At 46.4% G+C, this 21,048-nt stretch overlaps 1 protein-coding gene across 1 annotated transcript in view; it reads left to right on the top strand.

Moving 5' to 3' along the window:
• The window catches only part of ZNF71 (zinc finger protein 71), a 30,994-nt gene extending 10,205 nt beyond the window's left edge, over positions 1-20,789 (top strand). Inside the window, 5 exon segments of the mRNA XM_017865387.1 lie at positions 10,392-10,518; positions 18,607-19,400; positions 19,402-19,488; positions 19,490-19,813; positions 19,815-20,789. Of these exon segments, the coding sequence (XP_017720876.1) occupies positions 10,392-10,518; positions 18,607-19,400; positions 19,402-19,488; positions 19,490-19,813; positions 19,815-20,111 (1,629 nt within the window). The 3' untranslated portion in view covers positions 20,112-20,789.
• The last annotated feature ends 259 nt before the right edge of the window (positions 20,790-21,048 follow it).

Below are 21,048 nucleotides of genomic sequence, written 5' to 3'. Positions count from 1 at the left end.
TTGAGCCTGTCTGGTTTCAGCTCTTTCAAGTTTTCCCTATGGTGAAACGGTTTGTGTCATTAGACAGGAAACAGAAAAAGGTAGAGTACTAGAAAAAGTGGCCTTGGACACGTACATGCAGAGAACTCAGAGGCCCTTTGTAGCACTTCTGTCCCAACACGATGGGCTCCCAGACCTGGAAGGCTGTGTTCTGTGTCTCAGCACAACTCTGGTGCCAGTCTGGGCTTGGTGCCTGGAGACTGCTCAGTGAATAGTTACTGAGTGAATTAGGTGGGTATACTTAGGGAAGACTTCCAGAAGGAATTGTTATATTACAATTTTGTTAAATAAATAAATATAGGGGTGAGAGGGAACTTTTGGAGGTAATGGATCCATTTATGGCCTTGATGGTGGTGATGGTTTCATGGGGGTGTATGCATCTGCTAACTCATCAAGTTATGTACATCATTAAATATGTACAGCTTTTTCTATATCAGTCACACCTCAATCAAGTAGTTTAAATTTTTAGAAAAGGAGGAATTACTAGCTGGACTGGCTGAAAGATATATTGGGCCAAAAGGTCAAATAATGTCATATAAGGATCTATAGTTGTACATAAGGTATGTATTAAATATCAAAATTAAATAATAATAGTAAGAGTCGACATTTACTGAGAGCTTCTGCCGTCACACGAGGCACTGTGCCTGGACCATATTTCTACACATTTAACCTTATGACCCTGTGGAGGGGGACGTTGTTATCAGGAAGCCTGCCTCTCATATGAGGCTCAGAAAGAGAAAGACAGTTGTCCAAGGAAACATAGCTTGTGAAGGGAAGAGCCAGGATTCTGTCGCAGAGTGTGGTTCCTGAGCTCACACTCTGAACCACCAGCCCAACCGCTTTCTATCAAAGGTGACCCCTGAGGCAGCTATCCTGAGCCCAAGCCCTAGAAAGGTACCCTAGGACCATGGAGGGACTAGCCAGCGGGGGTGAGGCCTCCCCTTGGGATTTAGTTGGTGGTGGGGAGACTCAGTATCCTGGAGAGAGCCAGCAAGCTCTGGGTGTCAATAACAATAGCTGGCAGTTATTGAGTGCCTGCTCTATGCTATGCACTACCATTCTGAATGTCTTACGTAAATAAGTGGGCAGGTGGGGCCCATGGCAAATTGGAGCTCTCTTGCCCCATCAAAGGGCCAGCCACCACTCAGCTCCAGCCTACAGTGGCCAGATATTCTGGTGTTTAAAGAGAAACTAGAAATTCATTTTCTTGGTAAATTGCGGATTTTTTTTCATGTGAGTAACAATTAAAAACAATTTTGAAACCCCCATAGGGCAAAATAGCAATGTGTGCAGCTAGCCTCAGGCCCAGATACATCTCATATGCGGTGCATGCTCAGAGCTCCCATTCTTTCCTTGTGCCATGGGGGTTGTACCACTGACTCAGTTCAGAACAGCAGGTCCCTCTGTAGGACACAGTAGGTCTCTCATTACTCACATACCATGCTGTGAGGAAGCCCAAGCAGCCGTAAGGAAAAGCAATGTAGAGAAAAAGAGATGCCCACCAAGGCCTCAGCTGTGCCATCCCTACCAGCTCAAGAGACAGACATGTATGCAAAGAGGCCAGCAGACTACTCTAGCCCAGCTGCCATCCAGCCACTTCGACACGAGATGCCAGGCACGAACTGCCCAGCTGAACCCATCAACCCCAAAATAGTAATAAATTGTTGTTTTTGAGCCATGAAGTTCTGAGATGGCTGCTACCCAGCAAAATATAACTGGATAGGAAATTTAATCTGTGACCGTGGCTCAAGATCTTCATGTGGTAGAGTCATGCATGGATGATGTGATCAGCCAGCAATAATGTGAGACGTGCAGGCCTTTGTCACACCAGGGAGGAGGTCGACTGTCAAGCACCATCTCTGGAAGTAGCTTCAGGATCACTTGTGATCTATCTGGAAGAGAAGCGCCAGCTGGGACACTCTGCTATATTTATCCAACTGTCTTCTTTATTGGAAAAAGACATGCCATCCATCTCAGGGTCTGATCCAAACTAAGCTGCTCCTTGGCCCTGATGCCGGCTAGATCGGTATTATATGTGGATGAGGCCATCTAGTGTTGGGGCTGAGAGTTGAACTGACTGGGTTTAAAATGCTGCCACTCCCATCTGTGTGACCTCTTGTGCCTCAGTCTCCCCCTTTGTAAAAGAGATGAGCTCATAAAAGTGCCTACATAGTAGGGTTGTTTTAAAGATTAAGTGAGATGATGTGTGCAATGGGCTTAGAACAATACCTGGCATGTAGTATGTGCTTAATGAACGTTAGTTATTTTTATCATTATTTACTAATGAATTAGTATGGAAGAAACCTGGCGCCAATACCATGTCTGTCTTATTCACAGTTGTATGCCCAGTGCCTGGTGCATAACAGGCACTTAATAAATATTGGTCGAATGAATACGTGAATGGGTGAAGTGTCACTCTGTGTGTTTTCAGAAACCAATGAACATATTTAGAATATGTCAGAATATGTATTAGATACCATTGATCTAGAATTCCTGTTTAGGGGATTCAACCATACTTTTCTGGTAGCCCAGAAAATTATAAATTAAAACACCAGTTAAATTTCCTATCCAGTTATATTTTGCTGGGTAGTAACCATCTCGGAACTTCATGGCTCAAAAACAACAATTTATTACTATTTTGGGGTTGATGGGCTCAGCTGGGCAGTTCGTGCCTGGCATCTCTTGTTGGTGGCAGTTGGATGGCAGCTAGGCAAGAGTAGTCTGCTGGCTTCTTTGCTTACATGTCTGTCTCTTGCTCTGGTACGGATGGCACAGCCGAGGCATTAGTGGGCATCTCTTTTTCTCCACATGGATTTTCCTTGTGGCTGTTTGGGCTTCCTCACAGCATGACATGTGAGTAATGAGACACCTCTTGTGATGACTGGCTTCTCCCAGTGCAAGTGTTCCAGGAGGCTGAGGCAGAAGCTGGAAGTCTTCTGTGATCTAGCCTGAGAGTCCCAGAACATTACTTCTGCCAGATTGTATTGGCCAAGCAGGTCCCTCAGGCCAGCCTAGATTCAAGGATAGGGGAACTAGACTCCACTAGTGACGGATTTGAGGCCATTTTCGACCAGTCTACCCACTTACCATTGTCTACCAAAACTGACTTACATTGAAAGAGAGTATGAAAATGGGTAATTTGATCCAGCAAAATATCACTGGATCAGAAATTTAACTGGTGTTTTAATTTTCAATTTTCTGGGCTACCAGAAAAGCACGGTTGAATTTTTACCCCCTAAACAGGAATTCTAGATCAATAGTATCTAATACTTATTCTGATGTATTCTAAATGTGTTCATTGATGGTTCCTGGAAAGGTACCCACATTTTCCTTGCTTAGGCAGCAGGACTGGGCATTTCTGATTCACAGCCCTGAGAGTATGAAAATTGAGAGTATGAGAGTTGTATGCTCATTTTGGGCAAATACTCAAAGCAGGTAGCTTTTTTTGTGTCTTCTTATCACATACGATTGCTTTCTCAGGCCTGTTCAAGGTACCATGTAAGAAATTTAAGGATTCCATCATTTGCTGTACAAACATTTATTGAGTACCTACTAAGTCCCAGGCACTATTCTAGGACCTGAGGATTCTTTGGTGGCCCAGGCAGACACAACTTCACAACCCCCCATGAGGCAGATGCTGTTATCCCCTTTTAACAGAGGAGGAAACTGAAGCCTGGAGAGGTTAGGTAGTTGAAGATGTTCACTTTCACATATTCACATAGCTAGAAAATGGCCAAGCCAGGGTTTGAAAACAGGTCTTTGTACTTCCCAGACATGCCCTTTAGACACTGCACTGTCTTTCAAAACAAAAAACAAACAAAAACACTCACCTCCCTGTATCAGTTGTCGCTGTGTAACAAGTTATCCCCAAACTCAGCTGCTTAAAGCAACAATTATTTACTATCTTACCCAGTTTCTGAGGGTCAGGAATGGGACAGTGACATGGCTGAGGCTCAAGATCTTCAGTCTTCTCAGGGCTTCCCACGGCTGGAGAATCCTTTCTGAGAGGCTCGCACAGTGGTTAGTGGTGGCACGCCTTAGCTCCTTACTGACATTGGTGGGAGGCTTCAGCTGCTGGTCAGATGGGCCTCTCCAAAGGACTCTACAGGGCAGCTGGCTTGCTCCAAAGAGTAATCCAAGGGAAAAAGGGAGCGTGCCCAGGACCAAAACTGTGATCTTATAACCTTTTTGTCTTTTTTTTCCCCTAAATGTCTTATTGTGCTAAACTACATGTAACGTAAGATGTGCCATCTTAACCATTTTTAAGTGTACAGTTGAGTGGCATTAAATACTTTCCTAATGTGCAGCACCATCACCATCCATCTCCAGAACTCTTTGATCTTGTAAAACTGAAACTGCAGCCATTAAACAAATACTTTCCATTCCCCTCGCCTCCGCCCCCAGCAGCCACCGTTCCACTTTCTGTCTCTCTGAATTTGACTTGATACTTCATTTAAATCATGGAATTGTGCAGTACTTTACTTCCGTGTCTGGCTTCTTTCGCTGAGCATAGTGTCCCCAAGGTTCACCCTTGTAGCGTGTGTCAGATGTTTTTTTAAAACAGGCTGAATAATATTCCATTGTATACGCAGACCACATTTTGCTTATCCACTCATCTGCTTACGTACACTTGGGTTGCTTCCACCTTTTGGCGAGTGTGAATGGTGAGTGTGCATATAACCTTCCCTTGGAAGTGACACCATGCTAACCTCTGCTGTATGTTGTTGATCACACAGAACCACACTGGCACAGTGAAGGGGCTACATAAAGCTGTGGATACCAGGAGTTGGGGATCCTTCGGGGCTGCCTTGGAGGCTGCTAACACACACACATATACATAAAACATGAAAATATTCACAGTGTCACTCTGATACGGTTGCTGTTCACATTTTGACACATTTCCTTCCATCTTTTTCCTGTGTATTGTTTTTCATGTGGTTGAGATAAAATGGTATTTATAATTTTGGAAACCCAGAGACAACTCTACATGGAAAAGCTCTGCATAATCTTGTAATGAAAATAGCTATATAATTGGCCATGGGGGTGGGCTATTATTTAATGAATCCCATGCCATGGATGTTATGGTTGTCCAAAGGCTTGCCCATAGAAATAAAATGGAGTGGACATCTTCGTGCATGAAGCTTTACCCAATTTTTGGATTGTCTTGTTGGGACAGATTTCCAGAAATGTCTGAACATTCTAAAGGCATAAAATGTATAATAACATTTTAATTGAAAAAACAATAGGTAAAATGCACCTATTTGAAAATTAGTAAACTGGGAAAATGAATTCTCCCACTTGCCCTCCCCATCTTGAAACCAATGGCATCACCTGCTCTTACCAGATACTATTTTGGTTAAGAGCTTTGTTGAGGTACAATTCACATATCATAAAATCCACCCAAATAAAGTAGACACGTTAACATCCAGTGCTTTTTAGTTTATTTACAGAGTTATGCAAGCATCACCACAATATTTTTTTTTTTGAGACGGAGTCTCGCTCTGCCGCCCAGGCTGGAGTGCTGTGGCCGGATCTCAGCTCACTGCAAGCTCCGCCTCCCGGGTTCACGCCATTCTCCTGCCTCAGCCTCCCGAGTAGCTGGGACTACAGGCGCCCACCACCTCGCCCGGCTAATTTTTTTGTATTTTTTTTTTAGTAGAGACGGGGTTTCACCGTGTTAGCCAGGATGGTCTCGATCTCCTGACCTCGTGATCCGCCCGTCTCGGCCTCCCAAAGTGCTGGGATTACAGGCTTGAGCCACCGCGCCCGGCCCTCACCACAATATTTTTTAAAAATTTTACCACTCCTAAAAGAAACCCCATACCCACTGGCACTCACTCCGCATTTCTCTCCACCCGCCCTCACCCCTAGGCAACCATATATCTACCTTCATTCTATTTTGCCTATTCTGGACATTGTATATAAATGAGGCATTGAGGCATACAATATGGATTTTGCTTATTCTGGACATTGTATATAAATCAGGCATACAATATGGTCTTTTGTGTCCAGCATCTTTCACTTGGTGTAATGTTTTCCAGGTTCCTTCATGTTGCAGCGTATGTCAGAGCTGTTGTATGGACGAACCACATGATTTGTCCATTCGTCAGGAGATGGACATTTGAGTTGTTTCCACCTTGGGACTATTGCAAATAACATTGCTATGAGTGTCAGTGTATAGTTTTTGTGTGGCATTCTGTTTTCATTTTTCCTAGGTACCTACCAAGAATGGAAGTCCTAGGTCATAAGGTAACTCGGTGCTTAGTCACTTGAGGAAATGCCAGACTGTTTTACAAAGCAGCTGAACCATTTTACATCCTCACCAGCTGTGTATTCTTACCAGTTTCTTGCATTCACTTCCATAAAAAGTCTGCACCAGCCGGGCACGGTGGCTCACGCCTGTAATCCCAGCACTTTGGGAGTCTGAGGCAGGCGGATCACGAGGTCAGGAGATCAAGACCACGGTGAAACCCCGTCTCTACTAAAAATACAAAAAACCAGCTGGGCGCGGTGGCAGGCACCTGTAGTCCCAGCTACTCGGGAGGCTGAGGCAGGAGAATGGCATGAACCCGGGAGGCGGAGCTTGCAGTGAGCCGAGATCACACCACTGCACTATAGCCTGGGTGACAGAGCAAGATTCCATCAAGAAAAAAAAAATCTGTACCTATATAGGTACATATGTATAAATGCCCCTTATTATTTCCTCTTACGGAAATGTTAACAAACTAGACACACTGTTCTGGGCATTGATTTGTTTTTTCATGTAACAGTATATTCAGGAGATCATTCTGCATCTGCAGCTAAGGAGCTGCCCCCCTTTTTTTTTTGTTACGGTTGTGTGTATTCCACTGTGGTGGATTCGCTGACCTAATTTAACCAAACCCCTACTGATGGCTATTTGGGATGTGTTCAGTCTTTTTACTTCTTAATCTGATGCTGTAATAAACATCCTTACACATGTATGTTTTTGCATGTGTGTTAAGATAACTGAATTAGTCTAAAGTGTTCAAAAGAATTTGAATATTCGTTTTGATAGATTTTGCTAAATGCTACTCCATAGACATTGTTCCAGTCTGTTCTCCTATCAGGAGTGTCAGAGAGAAATATATCAGTATTTGAGTTGGACAGTGTTTCCTTTCAAGAAGAATGTTGCAGTATTTGTCCTTTTGTGACTGGCGTATTTCACTGAGCAGAATGTCCTCAAGGTTCACCCATGGTGTCGCATGTGTCCGAATTTCCTTCCCTATCAAGTCTGATAAGATTTCATTATATATACAGACCACATTTTGTTCATCTTTTCATCTGTTAGTGTACACTTGGGTTGCTTCCACCTTTTGTGTATTGTGAATGGTGCTGTTAGGAACATGGACGTGCAAATACAGAGTGCACTTGTAACATTCTAAATTAGATTCTGTCCCTCTCCTGCTCAAACCTTCCAAAGAATGAGTAAGAAGGAGCCAGCTTAGGCCAGACCTGAAGGAAGAGCATTTTGGGCAGAGGGAACAGCTAGTGCAAGTGCCCTGAGGTATATTCGAAGAGAGAAGGAAGGCTGGCAGGGCTGGAGCAGAGCCCAAGGGGCGGAGCAGGTGTGGGGACAGGGTGGGGGTCAGAGGTCAGAGTCAGGAATACACATTTGGGCACCACAAGTTTTCATTACCTGCCGCTCTGGGTAGTTCATGAGAGGCAGCAGCATGTAAGGATGAGACTCGGGCTCTGGAGACAGCCCATGGGGTTCAAAGCATGGCTGTCCCACGCATTAGCTGTATGCTTTGGTCCAGGAATCTACCCTCTCTGTGCCTTGGTTTCTTTTTCTTTTCATTTCTTTATCTCCACCTTCCAGCCTCCCTCCAGTGCCCCCTATTGACAGAGCTTAATGGAGAGTAGCTACTAAGGTAGAAACAGCACCGGATCGCTGAGTCAAAGCCCGCAGACCTCTGTGCAGAGTGTGGAAGGTGGGCTTTGGGGATGAAAGACAATCATTTAATCACTTTTTTTTGGGGGGGGGGTGGGGGTTTTTTTTTTACTTTAAGTTCTAGGGTACATGTGCATAACGTGCAGGTTTGTTACATATGTATATTTGTGCCATGTTGGTGTGCTGCACCCATCAACTCGTCAGCACCCATCAATTCATCATTTATATCATGTATAACTCCCCAATGCAATCCCTCCCCCCTCCCTAATCACTTTTAAACAGGCGTACTATATTATAATGTTAGTGCCTGCCTCGTAGGTCTGTTTTAAGTTAATAATGAATGAATCAATATGTGCCAAGCACAGTATCTGTTTCTCAAGGCTGCTGTAAATAAGTACCACAGACTGTGCAACTTAAACAAAGGACATTTATTCTGTCACAGTTCTGGAGGCTGGAAGTCCATGATCAGAGTATCTGCAGGACCACACTCCCTCTGAATGCTCAAGGGAAGGCTCTGTTCCAGGCCTGTCTCCCACCTGCTGGCAAGTTCCCTGGCTTGTGGCGGCATAACTCCATTCTTCACACAGCCTTGTCCTTGTGTGCATGTCTGTCTCTGTCCATATTTTTCCTTTCTGAAATGCAAATTAAAACCACAATGAGACACCACCTTACCCCAGCCAGGATGGCCATTATTAAAAAGTCAAAAAACAATAGATTGGCATGGATGTGGTGAAAAGGGAATGCTTAGACACTGCTGCTGGGAATGTAAATTAGTACAACTTCTTTGGCAAACAGTATGGAGGTTTCTCAAAGAACTAAAAGTAGATCTACCATTTGATCCAGCAATCTCACTACTTGGTGTCAACCCAAAGGAAAATAAGTAATCATATCAAAAAGACACCTGCACGCGTATGTTTATTGCAGCACAATTCACAATTGCAAAGATATGCAGTCAACCTGAGTGCCCATCAACCAATGAATACGTGCCCATCAACCAATAAAGAAAATGTGATACACATACCCACATTATATATCACATTTATACACACACACCTACACACACATCCCATGGAATACTACTCAGCCATAAAAAAGGATGAAATAATGTCTTTTCCAGCAACTTAGATGGAACTAGAGGCCATTATCCTAAGTTAAGTAACTCAGGAATGGAAAACCAAATGCTGTGTGTTCTCACTGATGAGTGGGAGCTAAGCTATGGATATACAGAGGCATACTGAGTGGTATAATAGACTTTGGAAACTCAGAAGGGGGCAAGGTGGCAGGGGGGTGAGGGATGAAAAACTACATATTGGGTATAATGTACACTATTCAGGTGACGGGTGCACTAAAATCCCAGACTTTACCACTGTACATTTCATCCCTGTAACCAAAAATTACCTGTACCCCTAAAACTATTGAGATTTTAAAAATTAAAACAAATTTCCCCTTTCGATAAGGACACCAGTCCTGTTGGATTAGGGCCCCCACCCCCACTCCAGGATGACCTCACTTTAACTGATTACATCTACAGCAGCCCTGTTTCCAAATAAGGTCATGTTCTTGAGGCCTTGAATGTTGGGACATCAACATATAAATTGGGGAGGCTCAATTCAGCCCGTACCAACCACTTAGAGTAGTACCTGGCACATAGCAGCTGCTGCATAATGTCTGGTGTTGCCTACCTCATCATCACCATCCACCCTGCTCCGCCAGGTTCTTCCAGTCCACAGGCTTGTGACATCTACCACAAAGCGCTGCTCCTTCCGCGTGGACTTCTCTCCACTCCCCAGCAGTCTCATCTGCCTCTTTACCTTCGGGTCTTGATCCAAACTCTCTTCCCTACCCAGAATCTCCCCCTAAAGACCCACCCACCAGTTCTCTTCAGACGGCTTCCTGGGCGCCCCCTAGAGCTGACATTACTCAGGCACCTGGAGACCTCTGTTCATACCTTCATGATTGATTGCATTTACCAAGTTACGTGTCTTTGCCTGTCTGTGCCATGAGGAATTAGTTCGTGAACCTTTTGTGTCTGTATCCCAGACCTGGGCTTGCTGCCTGGCACTTAGTAGGGGCTCAGAAAAGTTAGCTGTGCCCCTGGATTCCATCTGGGGCTCTGCCTCTGCTGTGCTCCTAATGCACTTGTTGATTACACTGGGTTAGACTCACTTTGCCTTCAGTTCCTTTGCATCTGGTTCTCAGATCTGTGACCTTCTGTTCCAGAATGTCTCATATGGGATTTATTTCTCTGTCAGAGTGCCAACCCAATATAACTAGACACAGAGAAAACTGTGAGTGATCCCTTTAGAACCCTGCATCTTATTGAAATCACTTCAGCTACATCCCATCTGCCTCCCCTAAATCCTCTTGGCTTTTCTGGCCATTCCACTAGGCCTCTGTAAGGAGGGCCCTGCGATGAGCGGATGTGGGTTTCCTCTTACAGGAGTCAGTGACGTTCAGGGATGTGACTGTGGACTTCACCCAGGAGGAGTGGCAGCAGCTGGACCCTGCCCAGAAGGACCTGTACAGGGATGTCATGCTGGAGAACTACAGGAACCTGGTCTCACTGGGTAAGGGGCAGCTTCGTTGAGTTACTCATCATTGGCCCATAACTTCAGGACCACAAATAAATTTTTTTAAAAAAGATCAACAGATCTGACTACATGGAAAGTTTTAAAATTTGCTCTACTTGAAGCTAAAAATAAAGTTGATAGATGATGGTATGGGAAATAATATTTCTCAAGTGTTTTACGTTCAAAGGGTCATAATTATGTTAGCAGCTCCTGGGAATAAGAAAAAGACTAAGCAAATGATAGAATGGACCAAACTTATGAGTTGGTGATTCATAGATACAGAAATACACAAAGTTACACTTTATAAAAGTTTTTTAAACCTTACTACTGGAGACACACAAATTGAGATACCAGCAGTGTTTGCCCATGAGGTACACAAAGATCAAAAAAGAATAATAGCCTATATTATGAGGCTGTAGAGAAAAGGACTCCCATTGTAGGGGTATAAAGTTGCGACAGCTCTTTTGGAGGATAGCTTGGCCTTATCAATCAAATATTGAAGGATTCCGTTTTTAGAGATCTGTCCTTTAGAAATTCTCACGTAAGTATGCAAAGTTTTCCATGGGAAGAAAAATCAAGGAAAACGACCTAAATGCCCAGCTGCCTAAGACTGACTGAACATATCAAGGCCTATGAATATGATGGAAACCAGGCATCTCTTCAAAGCTGAGGACTGTTTGTAGGCACTGCCATGAAAAGATGTCCCACAACATACTGTGAGGTGAAAACACTCACTTTTGGAATCAGAGTGTGGTCCTGTTTCTTGAACAGCTTTTCTGGAGATATTATTGACCTGTAATTAACGGCACATATATAAAGTGAAGAGTTTGATGCATTTTGACGTAGCGCATACCGTGACGTAGCGAAACCATCATCGTGATCAAGATAAAGGACACATATCCATCATCCCCAAGAGTTTCCTCATCCTCCTTTATTACCCCTCTCCCCCTCCTCAACCCCCATCTCAGGAATCCGCTGGTCTGCTTTATGTTGCTGTGGTTGAGTTTGCATGCTCTCCGATTTTATATACATAGAATCATACAGTATGTACTCCTTTTTTTTTTGGTCTGGCTTTTTTTTTTATTTGACTTGGCATTATTTTGAGATTCACCCATGTCATTGCATGTTTCGTAGTTCATTTATTTTTATCTCTGTGTATTATTCCACTGTATGGGTATGCCACAATTTGCTTAGCCATTCGCCTGGTTATCAACATTTGGGTCATTTCCAGCCCAGTTCTGGGCTATTAGAAATAAAGCTGCTGTGAACATTTGTGAACAGTTCTTTGTGTAGACATTTGCTTTTCCTTCTGTTGAGTGGAAAGTCTGGATCATGTGCTACATGTATATTTAACTTGTTTAAGAAACTGCCAACCTGTTTTCCAAAGTGACTGTTTCCACCAGCAGTGCACAAGCTTCATTCCAATTGCTTTATATTTTAAATTTAGCCTCCCTTGTAGGTATGTGGTCTCATCACTGTGCTTTTCATCTGATACTGACACTTGTAGGTGTGTGGTCTCATCACTGCACTTTTCATTTGATACTGACACTTGCAGGTGTGTGGTCTCATCACTGTGCTTTTCATTTGATATGGATAATCTTTTCATGAGCTTATTTGATGTTTGTATATTCTCTTTGGTAAAGTATCCGTTCAAGTCTTTTGCCTGTTTTGGTTTTTTTCCCCCCTGTTGGGTTCTTTATTACTGAATTTTGAAAGTTCATTATGTATTCTTGATACAAGTTTTATCAGATATATGCTGTGCAAATATTTCCTCCCATTCTGTGGATTGTGTTTTCACTTTCTTGATGGCATTATTTCTGACTCTAAAGTTTTTAATTTTGATGTAGTCCGATGTATCTATTTTTTGTTGTTCTTGTTGCCTGTATTTTTGGCGTTATATCTAAACAATCTAACCCAAAGTCATGAAGATTTATTCCTGTGTTTTATCCTAAGGTTTTAGTGGTTTAGCTCTTCACTGAGGTCTTTGATCCATTTTGAATTAATTTTTGTGAATGATGTAAGAAAGGGGCTCAGCATCATTCCTTTGCATGTGAATATCCAGGTGCCCCAGCGCTATTTGTTGAAGAGCAGAAGGTTTTAATACAATGAAGTCCAGTTTATCAGTTTTTTGGTTTTGGTGTCATTTGTAAGAAATCTTGGCCTATCCCAAGGCCTCAGAGGTTTTCTTCTGTAAGTTATATAGTTTTAGGTTTTACATTTTGTTCTTTGATCTATTTAAATTTCTTAATATGATATAAAGTATTAATCCAAGTGTATTGGGGTATGTAGGGAGGGGGAACAAATGTATGCCCAGTTGTCCAACACCATTTGTTAAAAAGACCACTTTCTCCAATGAATTGCCTTTGCACTTTTGTCAAAAATCACTTGTCCATACAAGTGTGGGTCCATTTCTGAATCCTGTTCTGTCCATCTGTTTGTCTGCCTTTACATCAATACCAAGCAATGTCATCCTTTCAGATCTTGCTTTTATGACTCGTGCCCAGTCTGGAATGACATTCTCCTAAAGACCATTCTGGGTGTTCTGCCCAAAACCCCATGAATGACAAAGTTTTACAGTCTGACTGGTAGGAAAAGGCACTCTTCTCAGCCCTATGTCAGCTCTGGGCACTGTTTTCAAATCCTTTCAGATGGTTTTTTTCCTGTGTTGGGTAGTTTCCTGACTTGAATGTTTTGACCAATACTCTGCTGAATACTGGAGGGAGTTCCTTGCAGGTCTTCAGAACACTCTCTGTGCAGCTCATTCCTCTCTAGTCTGTCCTGGGAACTCTATCTGCCTTGGTCTCTCAGCTCCATCTCCTCAACTTGGGGAGTTGGCCAGACTGTACCTCAATTTACCTTTCCTTTGTCAGAGCCTGGAAACTTCCCAGGCAGTAAGCTGGGGCACTCGTAGGACCCACCTTGTTTAATTTTCTTGTCTCAGGGATTGTTGCCCTTCATTGCCTGATATTCAGTGTCTTCACATCCATTGTTTTATATATTTTGTTTTAGGCTCAAGGGAATCTCATCCTTTATACTCCATCTTGGATGAAAACCCCATTTGGGGGAAAAATGTGTGTGTGCATGTACAGGTGTGTCGTGTGTATTTTTTTAAAGGTATGTGTTGGAGGGGAGTCTAAAATATAAACCAAACTGTTAACTCTGGTGAATAAGATTACAGGAGACTTCCATTTTCTTTTCTTTTTTTTTTTTTTTTTTTTTTTTTTTTTTTTTTTTTTTTGAGACAGAGTCTTGCTGTGTCACCCAAGCTGGAGTGCAGTTGTATGATCAGAGCTCACTGTAACCTCCGCCTCCCAGGTTCAAGCAATTCTCCTGCCTCAGCCTCCTAAGTAGCTGGGATTACAGACGCCTCAGCCTCTCAAGTAGCTGGGATTACAGGTGCCTGCCACCACACCCAGCTAATTCTTGTATTTTTAGTAGAGATAGGGTTTCACCATGTTGGCCAGGCTGGTCTCGAACTCCTGACCAAGTGATCTGCCTGATTCAGCCTCCCAATGTGCTGAGATTACAGAGACTTCCATTTTCTCCGTTCCATTTTGGCGTTTGATGTTTTAAAAACAAGTGTAAATTACTTTGTAATCAGAAACAAGCATAGAAAGACAGAAAACTGAAAAACCATGAAGGACAAGAGATATAGCAATGTGAAAAAACAATGCACCTACATTTGTATCAAAAGGAATGAATGGCATTTTGCACATTAACGGCTTTTGGCGACATTGCCCTGTGCAGAAGCTTGGGATGTCTCCCATGACAGTGGCCTTGCCATCAGACTTTCTGTTCTTTTGCTGACCTGATTAGAGAAAAGGTGTGATCAGGTAGTTTTAATCTGGGTGGGGTGGACTTGTGTTTTCACAACTGTCATGGTTAAGCACTGAGTGTTTGCTGTTTGCAGATGCTCTCTACTACAGGGTTTTAACCTGTGAAAGGAAGGTGGCTTCCTTCCCCCTGTCCCTCTGCTGGTATTCTTCCCCCAACTCTCCTGATTTCCCGAGGTCATGTTCACTCCAGGAGACTTCCAGCTGTATTCACAACCAAGACTCCTGGTCCTCTCCAATCGCTGCCAGCTCATATTCCAGAGCGTCTCAGACTCCATGGGCCCCAAACCAAATTCACCATCACCCCTGGAGACAGTCTTCTTTCCACCGAGTCTACATCCCACACTGCCATCTGTGCCAACATCTGGGCATTGTGCCACACCCTGACTAGGGTCTCTAAACCATGATCGTTCACCTGCATTAAGTATTTCTCAGCTCTTTTCGTCTGAGATGGGAAAAGTGATGCATGGTAATATAGCCACTCCTCAGGAGCCACAGCTCAGGGGCCACACTGCTAGGGCTTGAATCCTGCTGTGCCTCAGGTGTATTGTGTGCCCTTGAGTACATCTCTGACTCCATTCTTGGAATCTCCGTTTCCTCGTCAGCAAAATGGGGATGGTCATAACTGTCTACTACTGTATGTAACTCAAGTATGATTGTGAAGGTCTCCAGAGATCCATGCAAATTGCTTAGCACTGTGCCAGGCGTGTTGCCAGTGCTCCATACTCGCTTATCTGGTGCCTTCCATATGCAGGCTGTGTGAGGAGCTGGGGGGTGAGCAAGGCCCTTGCCTCTAGTGGAGCTGACTCCTGCTGGGGGCCAATAATAAACAGATCAAGGGACAGGCAGAGAAAAATTGCCACAGGTCACTGAGTGTTCATAAAGAAGTGGGCAGGAGGACCTTCCTTCCTTATGTAGGGTGGATTGGGAAGGCTCCCATGGGATTGTGGGGAAACAGGCCTGAAGGATAAGGACATCCACGGCAGGTCCACAGGACAGTGGGTGCAGAGGCCCTGAGGCAGGAAGAACACACGGACAAGAGGGAGAGCATGGTGATGAGAAGTTGGGAGGGAGGGTGGGCAGGGGACGACTCAAGAAGGCCAGCTGGGTGCTGAGAGCCCTGAGGCTGCTGAAGGTGCTGGCATCATTCTCAGTACAGTAGGAATACTACGGGAGGGCTTGATCTGACTCCTCAGAAGACCACACTCCCGGAGGAGTGGAGGACGCATCGCAGGGGTGAGAATGGGGTGGGGAGGACAGAGAGGAGCTGCTGTTGCATTTCTGGCAAGGGCCCGCGGTGGCCAGCCAGCTCTTTTGTCAGTGGGGACCGGGAGATTTGGTCTGATTCCGGCTGTTTGCGCACAGCGACGCTTGCCAACGGTCAGGACAGTGGGAGGGAAAGGGCAAGTCAGGGTGTCTGCTAAGTCTCTCTAAAACAATTTTTTAAATTTTATATTTAAAACTGTGAAGGCTGGGCGCGGTGGCTCAAGCCTGTAATCCCAGCACTTTGGGAGGCCGAGGCGGGTGGATCACGAGGTCAGGAGATCGAGACCCTCCTGGCTAATACGGTGAAACCCCGTCTCTACTAAAATACAAAAAACTAGCCGGGCGCGGTGGCAGGCGCCTGTAGTCCCAGCTACTCGGAGGCTGAGGCGGGAGAATGGCGGGAACCCGGGAGGCGGAGCTTGCTGTGAGCCGAGATCGCGCCACTGCACTCCAGCCTGGGCGACACAGCGAGACTCCGTCTCAAAAAAATAAAATAAAATAAAATAAAACTGAAAAAAAAAATATAGAACATAAAATGTACCATTTTAACCACTTTTAAGAGTACAGTTAGGTGGCCGTAAGGACATTGACGTTGTTGTGCAGCCATCACCGCCATCCATCCCCACAACTCTTTTCATCTCTCGCAAATGAAACCCTATCCCCTAAACACCAACTCCCACCCACTCCTCAGCCCCTGGCATCCTCTGTTCTGCCGTCTGTCTCTGGGACTGCGACCTCCAGGTACCTCAGATGAGTGGAATCACATAGCATTCATCCTTCCGTGTCTCATTTATTTTACTAAGTCTCTTTGATGGGCTTTGCTTTTTTAAAAAATGTTTTTCGTGGGGAAAGTCTGAAATGCCAAGTTTCGTATCGGATGTATTAGGCTTGGGCTATCCAGTTGAGATGCTGGGCTTTTTTGAACAGTTTGGATATAGCCCAGAAAGCAGGTCTGGGCTGGAGGTGCATGTTTGAGCAGCATCAGACTGTGGATAACATTTAGATCCAGACTCACTTCGTGTGGCTTTGCAGGTCTGGTGTGATTCAGGAGAGGGGTCTCAAACTCAGGTGGCCTCAGGAACTACCAGTTGGATCATTTATATAGGGTAGGGGGACAGCTGCTGCCCCACGCAACGTCTTGTCGCCCGTAAGAATGAGGCTCCATGTGGCTGTGTGTTCATGTTTTTTATGAGCTGGCAGCCACATGGACAGCAACTTTTTTTTTTTTTTTTTTTTTTTTTTTTTGAGACGGAGTCTCGCTCTGTCACCCAGGCTGGAGTGCTGTGGCCGGATCTCAGCTCACTGCAAGCTCCACCTCCCGGGTTCACGCCATTCTCCTGCCTCAGCCTCCCGAGTAGCTGGGACTACAGGCGCCGCCACGTCGCCCGGCTAGTTTTTTGTATTTTTTTAGTAGAGACAGGGTTTCACTGTGTTAGCCAGGATGGTCTCGATCTCCTGACCTCGTGATCCGCCCGTCTCGGCCTCCCAAAGTGCTGGGATTACAGGCTTGAGCCACCGCGCCCGGCCAGCAACTTTTAAATGTTGGGAATGAGTCCCCTGATTTAGAGTCTAGACTCCCGAGAGCCACCTAGGCTAGAAATCGAGGTTTAGAAATGAACAGGATACACATGGAAGGTGATTGAAGCTGTGGGTACGGAGGTAGTTAGCCAGGGCAGGGTGGATGAGCAGAGAAGAGGGTCTGAACCCAAGCTCCACAGAATGCCTGCCACCCAAGAACCAGGCAGCAGAGAGGGGTGTGATGGAGCAACAGAAGCAATTGTGAGACCTCAGGTCATGTGGTTATTATGGGCTCAAGTGAGCAGTCCTGTGTGTACGAACACTCTTAGTGCTGAGGCTGACAAGAGGGCCGGGGTGCGGGAGGTCTGGGGCCAGCCAGGGCAGGTGCATGATGAGCTAGCAGGAGCCAGAGCCCCAGCCAGGGGAGGGGATCTCGCAGCCAGCAACCCCAGGGCAGTTACACCAGGGAAGTGGCCAAAGGGCAGGAGAAATGCCCGATTTTTCTCTCATTTCACTTCCAGTTTCCTGCCTTCGGCCAAACACACAGGAAGCCAGTGGGTAAAGTCAGCATCCTGAGTACAGGGCAGGTCAGAGAAGGGTGGAGAATAGAGAGTGGGTCGAAGGAGTAGAGAATAACCAACGCATGCCATGTAAATGCTAGCTATTATTTCTTTATTTTTTTTTTTTCAAAATTTATTTATTTTTTAAGAGGGTCTCACCCTGTCACCCATGCTAGAGTGCAGTGATGTGATCATAGCTCACTGCAACCTCGAATTCCTGGGCTCAAGTGATCCTCCCACCTCAGCCTCACAAGTAGCTGGGACAACAGGCATGTGCCACCGTGCCTGGCTAATTACAAAAAAAAAAAAATTTAGTAGAGGCGGCGGAGGTGGGGGCGCGTGAGGGAGTCTCACTTTGTTGTCCAGGCTGGTCTCAAGCAATCCTTGCCTCGGCCTCCCAAAGTGTTGGGGTTGCAGGCATGAGCTACTGCGCCTGGCCATCTTATTATTTCTGATAAAAACTGTTGCTTGAGGAGGATGACTGGTTGTGGGTCTGTGGGATGAGGTGAGGAGGCCCTGCAAGTCAGTAGCCGGCTGCAGTAATTCCTACTCAGGTTTGCAGAGCCCGCCCTTGGCTCCCTGCAAGCCCAGCTCACTGCTGCAGTTTCTCTCCAGGTGTGCCCTTTTCGAGCTCCTGGTGCCCCTGTCCTCCCTCTTCTGAAGGGACATTTGCTCTCCCTGCTCACCTCCTGTGTTGACTCTGCCTCATAAACCACGTTGGCCTCAGTTCCATGCCTCCCACTTCCCTCCCTCTCTGATCCAACGTTCTTCTTAGCTAACTCGCTCTGTGCCTTGGGCCTCACTGGGGTCGGTTTCATTTGCTTCTTCCCGCTGTAGAGATTCCTCACTCCCAGCATCTTTAACTACATATATTTGCATCTTCTGTTTTTGTTTTGTTTTGTTTTCAGACTGGGAGACTAGACCTGAAATGAAAGAGTTGGATCCAAAGAATGACATTTCGGAAGACAAACCCTCTGTTGTTGGGGTGGCCACAGGGGGACCGACGAGGAACGGTGCCAGGGGTCCTGGCTCAGAAGGAGTGTGGGAACCAGGCAGCTGGCCAGAGAGGCCGCAGGGAGATCCGGGTGCCGAGTGCGAGCCACTGGGAATTCCCCAGGGGAACAAACTCTTGGGGGGCTCAGTACCCGGATGTCGTGAACTGAAGGCGTTTGCCAACCAAAGCTGTGTCCTGGTTCCACCACGGCTGGACGACCCCACAGAAAAGGGGGCCTGTTCACCCATAAGGCGCGACAAGAACTTCTCCAGTATTTCGGACCTCAGCAAGCCCCCCACGCCCTGCGTGGAGAAGAAAACCTATGACTGCAGCGAGTGTGGCAAGGCCTTTAGCCGAAGCTCGTCCCTGATAAAGCACCAAAGGATCCACACGGGAGAAAAGCCGTTTGAGTGCGACACCTGTGGGAAGCACTTTATCGAGCGCTCGTCCCTCACCATCCACCAGCGGGTGCACACGGGCGAGAAGCCCTATGCCTGCGGGGACTGCGGCAAGGCCTTCAGCCAGCGCATGAACCTCACTGTGCACCAGCGCACGCACACGGGCGAGAAGCCGTATGTGTGCGACGTGTGTGGGAAGGCCTTCCGGAAGACCTCCTCTCTCACCCAGCACGAGCGGATCCACACGGGGGAGAAGCCCTACGCGTGCGGGGACTGCGGCAAGGCCTTCAGCCAGAACATGCACCTCATCTTTGCACCAGCGCACTCACACGGGGAGAAGCCGTATCGTGTGCCCCGAGTGCGGGCGAGCCTTCAGCCAGACATGCACCCTGACCGAGCCACCAGCGCACGCACACCGGGGAGAAGCCGTACGCCTGCAAGGAGTGCGGCAAGGCCTTCAACAGAGCTCCTCGCTCACCTGCACCAGAGGAACCCCACACCGGCGGAGAAGCCCTACGTTGCGGCCGAGTGCGGCAAGGCATCAGCCAGAGCTCCTACCTCATACCAGTCACCAAGCGCTTCCACATCGGGGTGAAGCCGTTCGAGTGCATGCGAGTGGCGGCAGGCCCTTCAGCAAGAACTCCTCGCCTCACCGCAGCACCAGCGGCATACCACACCGGGGAGAAGCCCTACGAGTGCATAGCATCTGCAAGAAGCCACTTCCACGGGGCGCTCGTCCCTCATCGTGCACCAGATCGTGCACACCGGGGAGAAGCCCTACGTGTGCGGCGAGTGCGGCAAGGCCTTCAGCCAGAGCGCCTACCTCATCGAGCACCAGCGGATCCACACCGGCGAGAAGCCGTACAGGTGCGGCCAGTGTGGGAAGTCCTTCATCAAGAACTCCTCCCTCACTGTGCACCAGCGGATCCACACGGGCGAGAAGCCCTACCGATGCGGCGAGTGCGGGAAAACCTTCAGCCGGAACACGAACCTGACGCGCCACCTGCGGATTCACACCTGAGCGCCGCGGTGCGGGACTCTCCCTGGCGGTGCTCAGGAGGGATGTCAGAGGGATGCGTGCTTTGTCAGCAGTGCTGTGAGAAGTTCTCCCCTGGGGTGGGGACTCGGGGTCAGGGGACCTCAGGAATGTGGGATTGTGGAGGGGCTGATCACACATGCCCCCTCCTTACTGAGCCTCAGAAAGCAAGCCCCTCGGTGTCGGACGTATCTGGGGACATTTCAGGGTTCACTGTAGCTGAGCCATGGCCGCTGGTAACAGACATCAGGGTTCCAGACTAGCTCTCTAAGTAACTGTCCTACGAGCTTGGACAGGTCATGCCTGCCTCCACATCTCTGTTTCTTCAATGGGAAAGTGGAGCTGGTGGAGGGGAGGGAGGAGGCATCTCCCCCTTTGTCAGATACACCCTGGAGTCCAGATGCAGCTTTGTCACCATCTGCATTGTCTCAGTGGGTTAGGAGCGTGAGGGCTTTCCTATCCCTCCACCCACCATTTCCCTGCAGTGCGCGCTGGAAGCCACCAAGCTAGGAAGTAGGCAGGAGTTTGCCAGTTGTTTGTGAGGGGGGAAAATTTTTTTTTTTTTTTCAGTTAGCAAATAACAGTAACTACTGCTTTGAATGCCAAAGTTTCTTAGAGTGTTCTGTTACATTTTTTAAAAATAAAACTTCTAATTAAGGGAAACTGTCATTTTAAACAGTCTTCTGTTTTGGCCAGTTGTCTGGTCAAAATCGCCTTCAGTGATTGTGGGAGGGGCAAGAGGGAAAAGAAACAGCAGCAGGTTTGATATTCAGGATTAAATATGCATGGATTCAATAAGTATATATATCTAAGCACAGACTATTTTATAGTGATTTTGCAGCTAAATGTGAAGGCAACTGTCTTAAGTCCCTTCCTGCTACTGTAACAAAAGACCTTAGACTGGTAATTTATAAACAATAGA

This window comes from Rhinopithecus bieti, unplaced genomic scaffold, assembly GCF_001698545.2.
Source record: "Rhinopithecus bieti isolate Rb0 unplaced genomic scaffold, ASM169854v2 scaffold_81780, whole genome shotgun sequence".
Lineage (NCBI taxonomy): Eukaryota > Metazoa > Chordata > Mammalia > Primates > Cercopithecidae > Rhinopithecus > Rhinopithecus bieti.
This window is presented reverse-complemented; position numbering and strand designations above follow the sequence as displayed.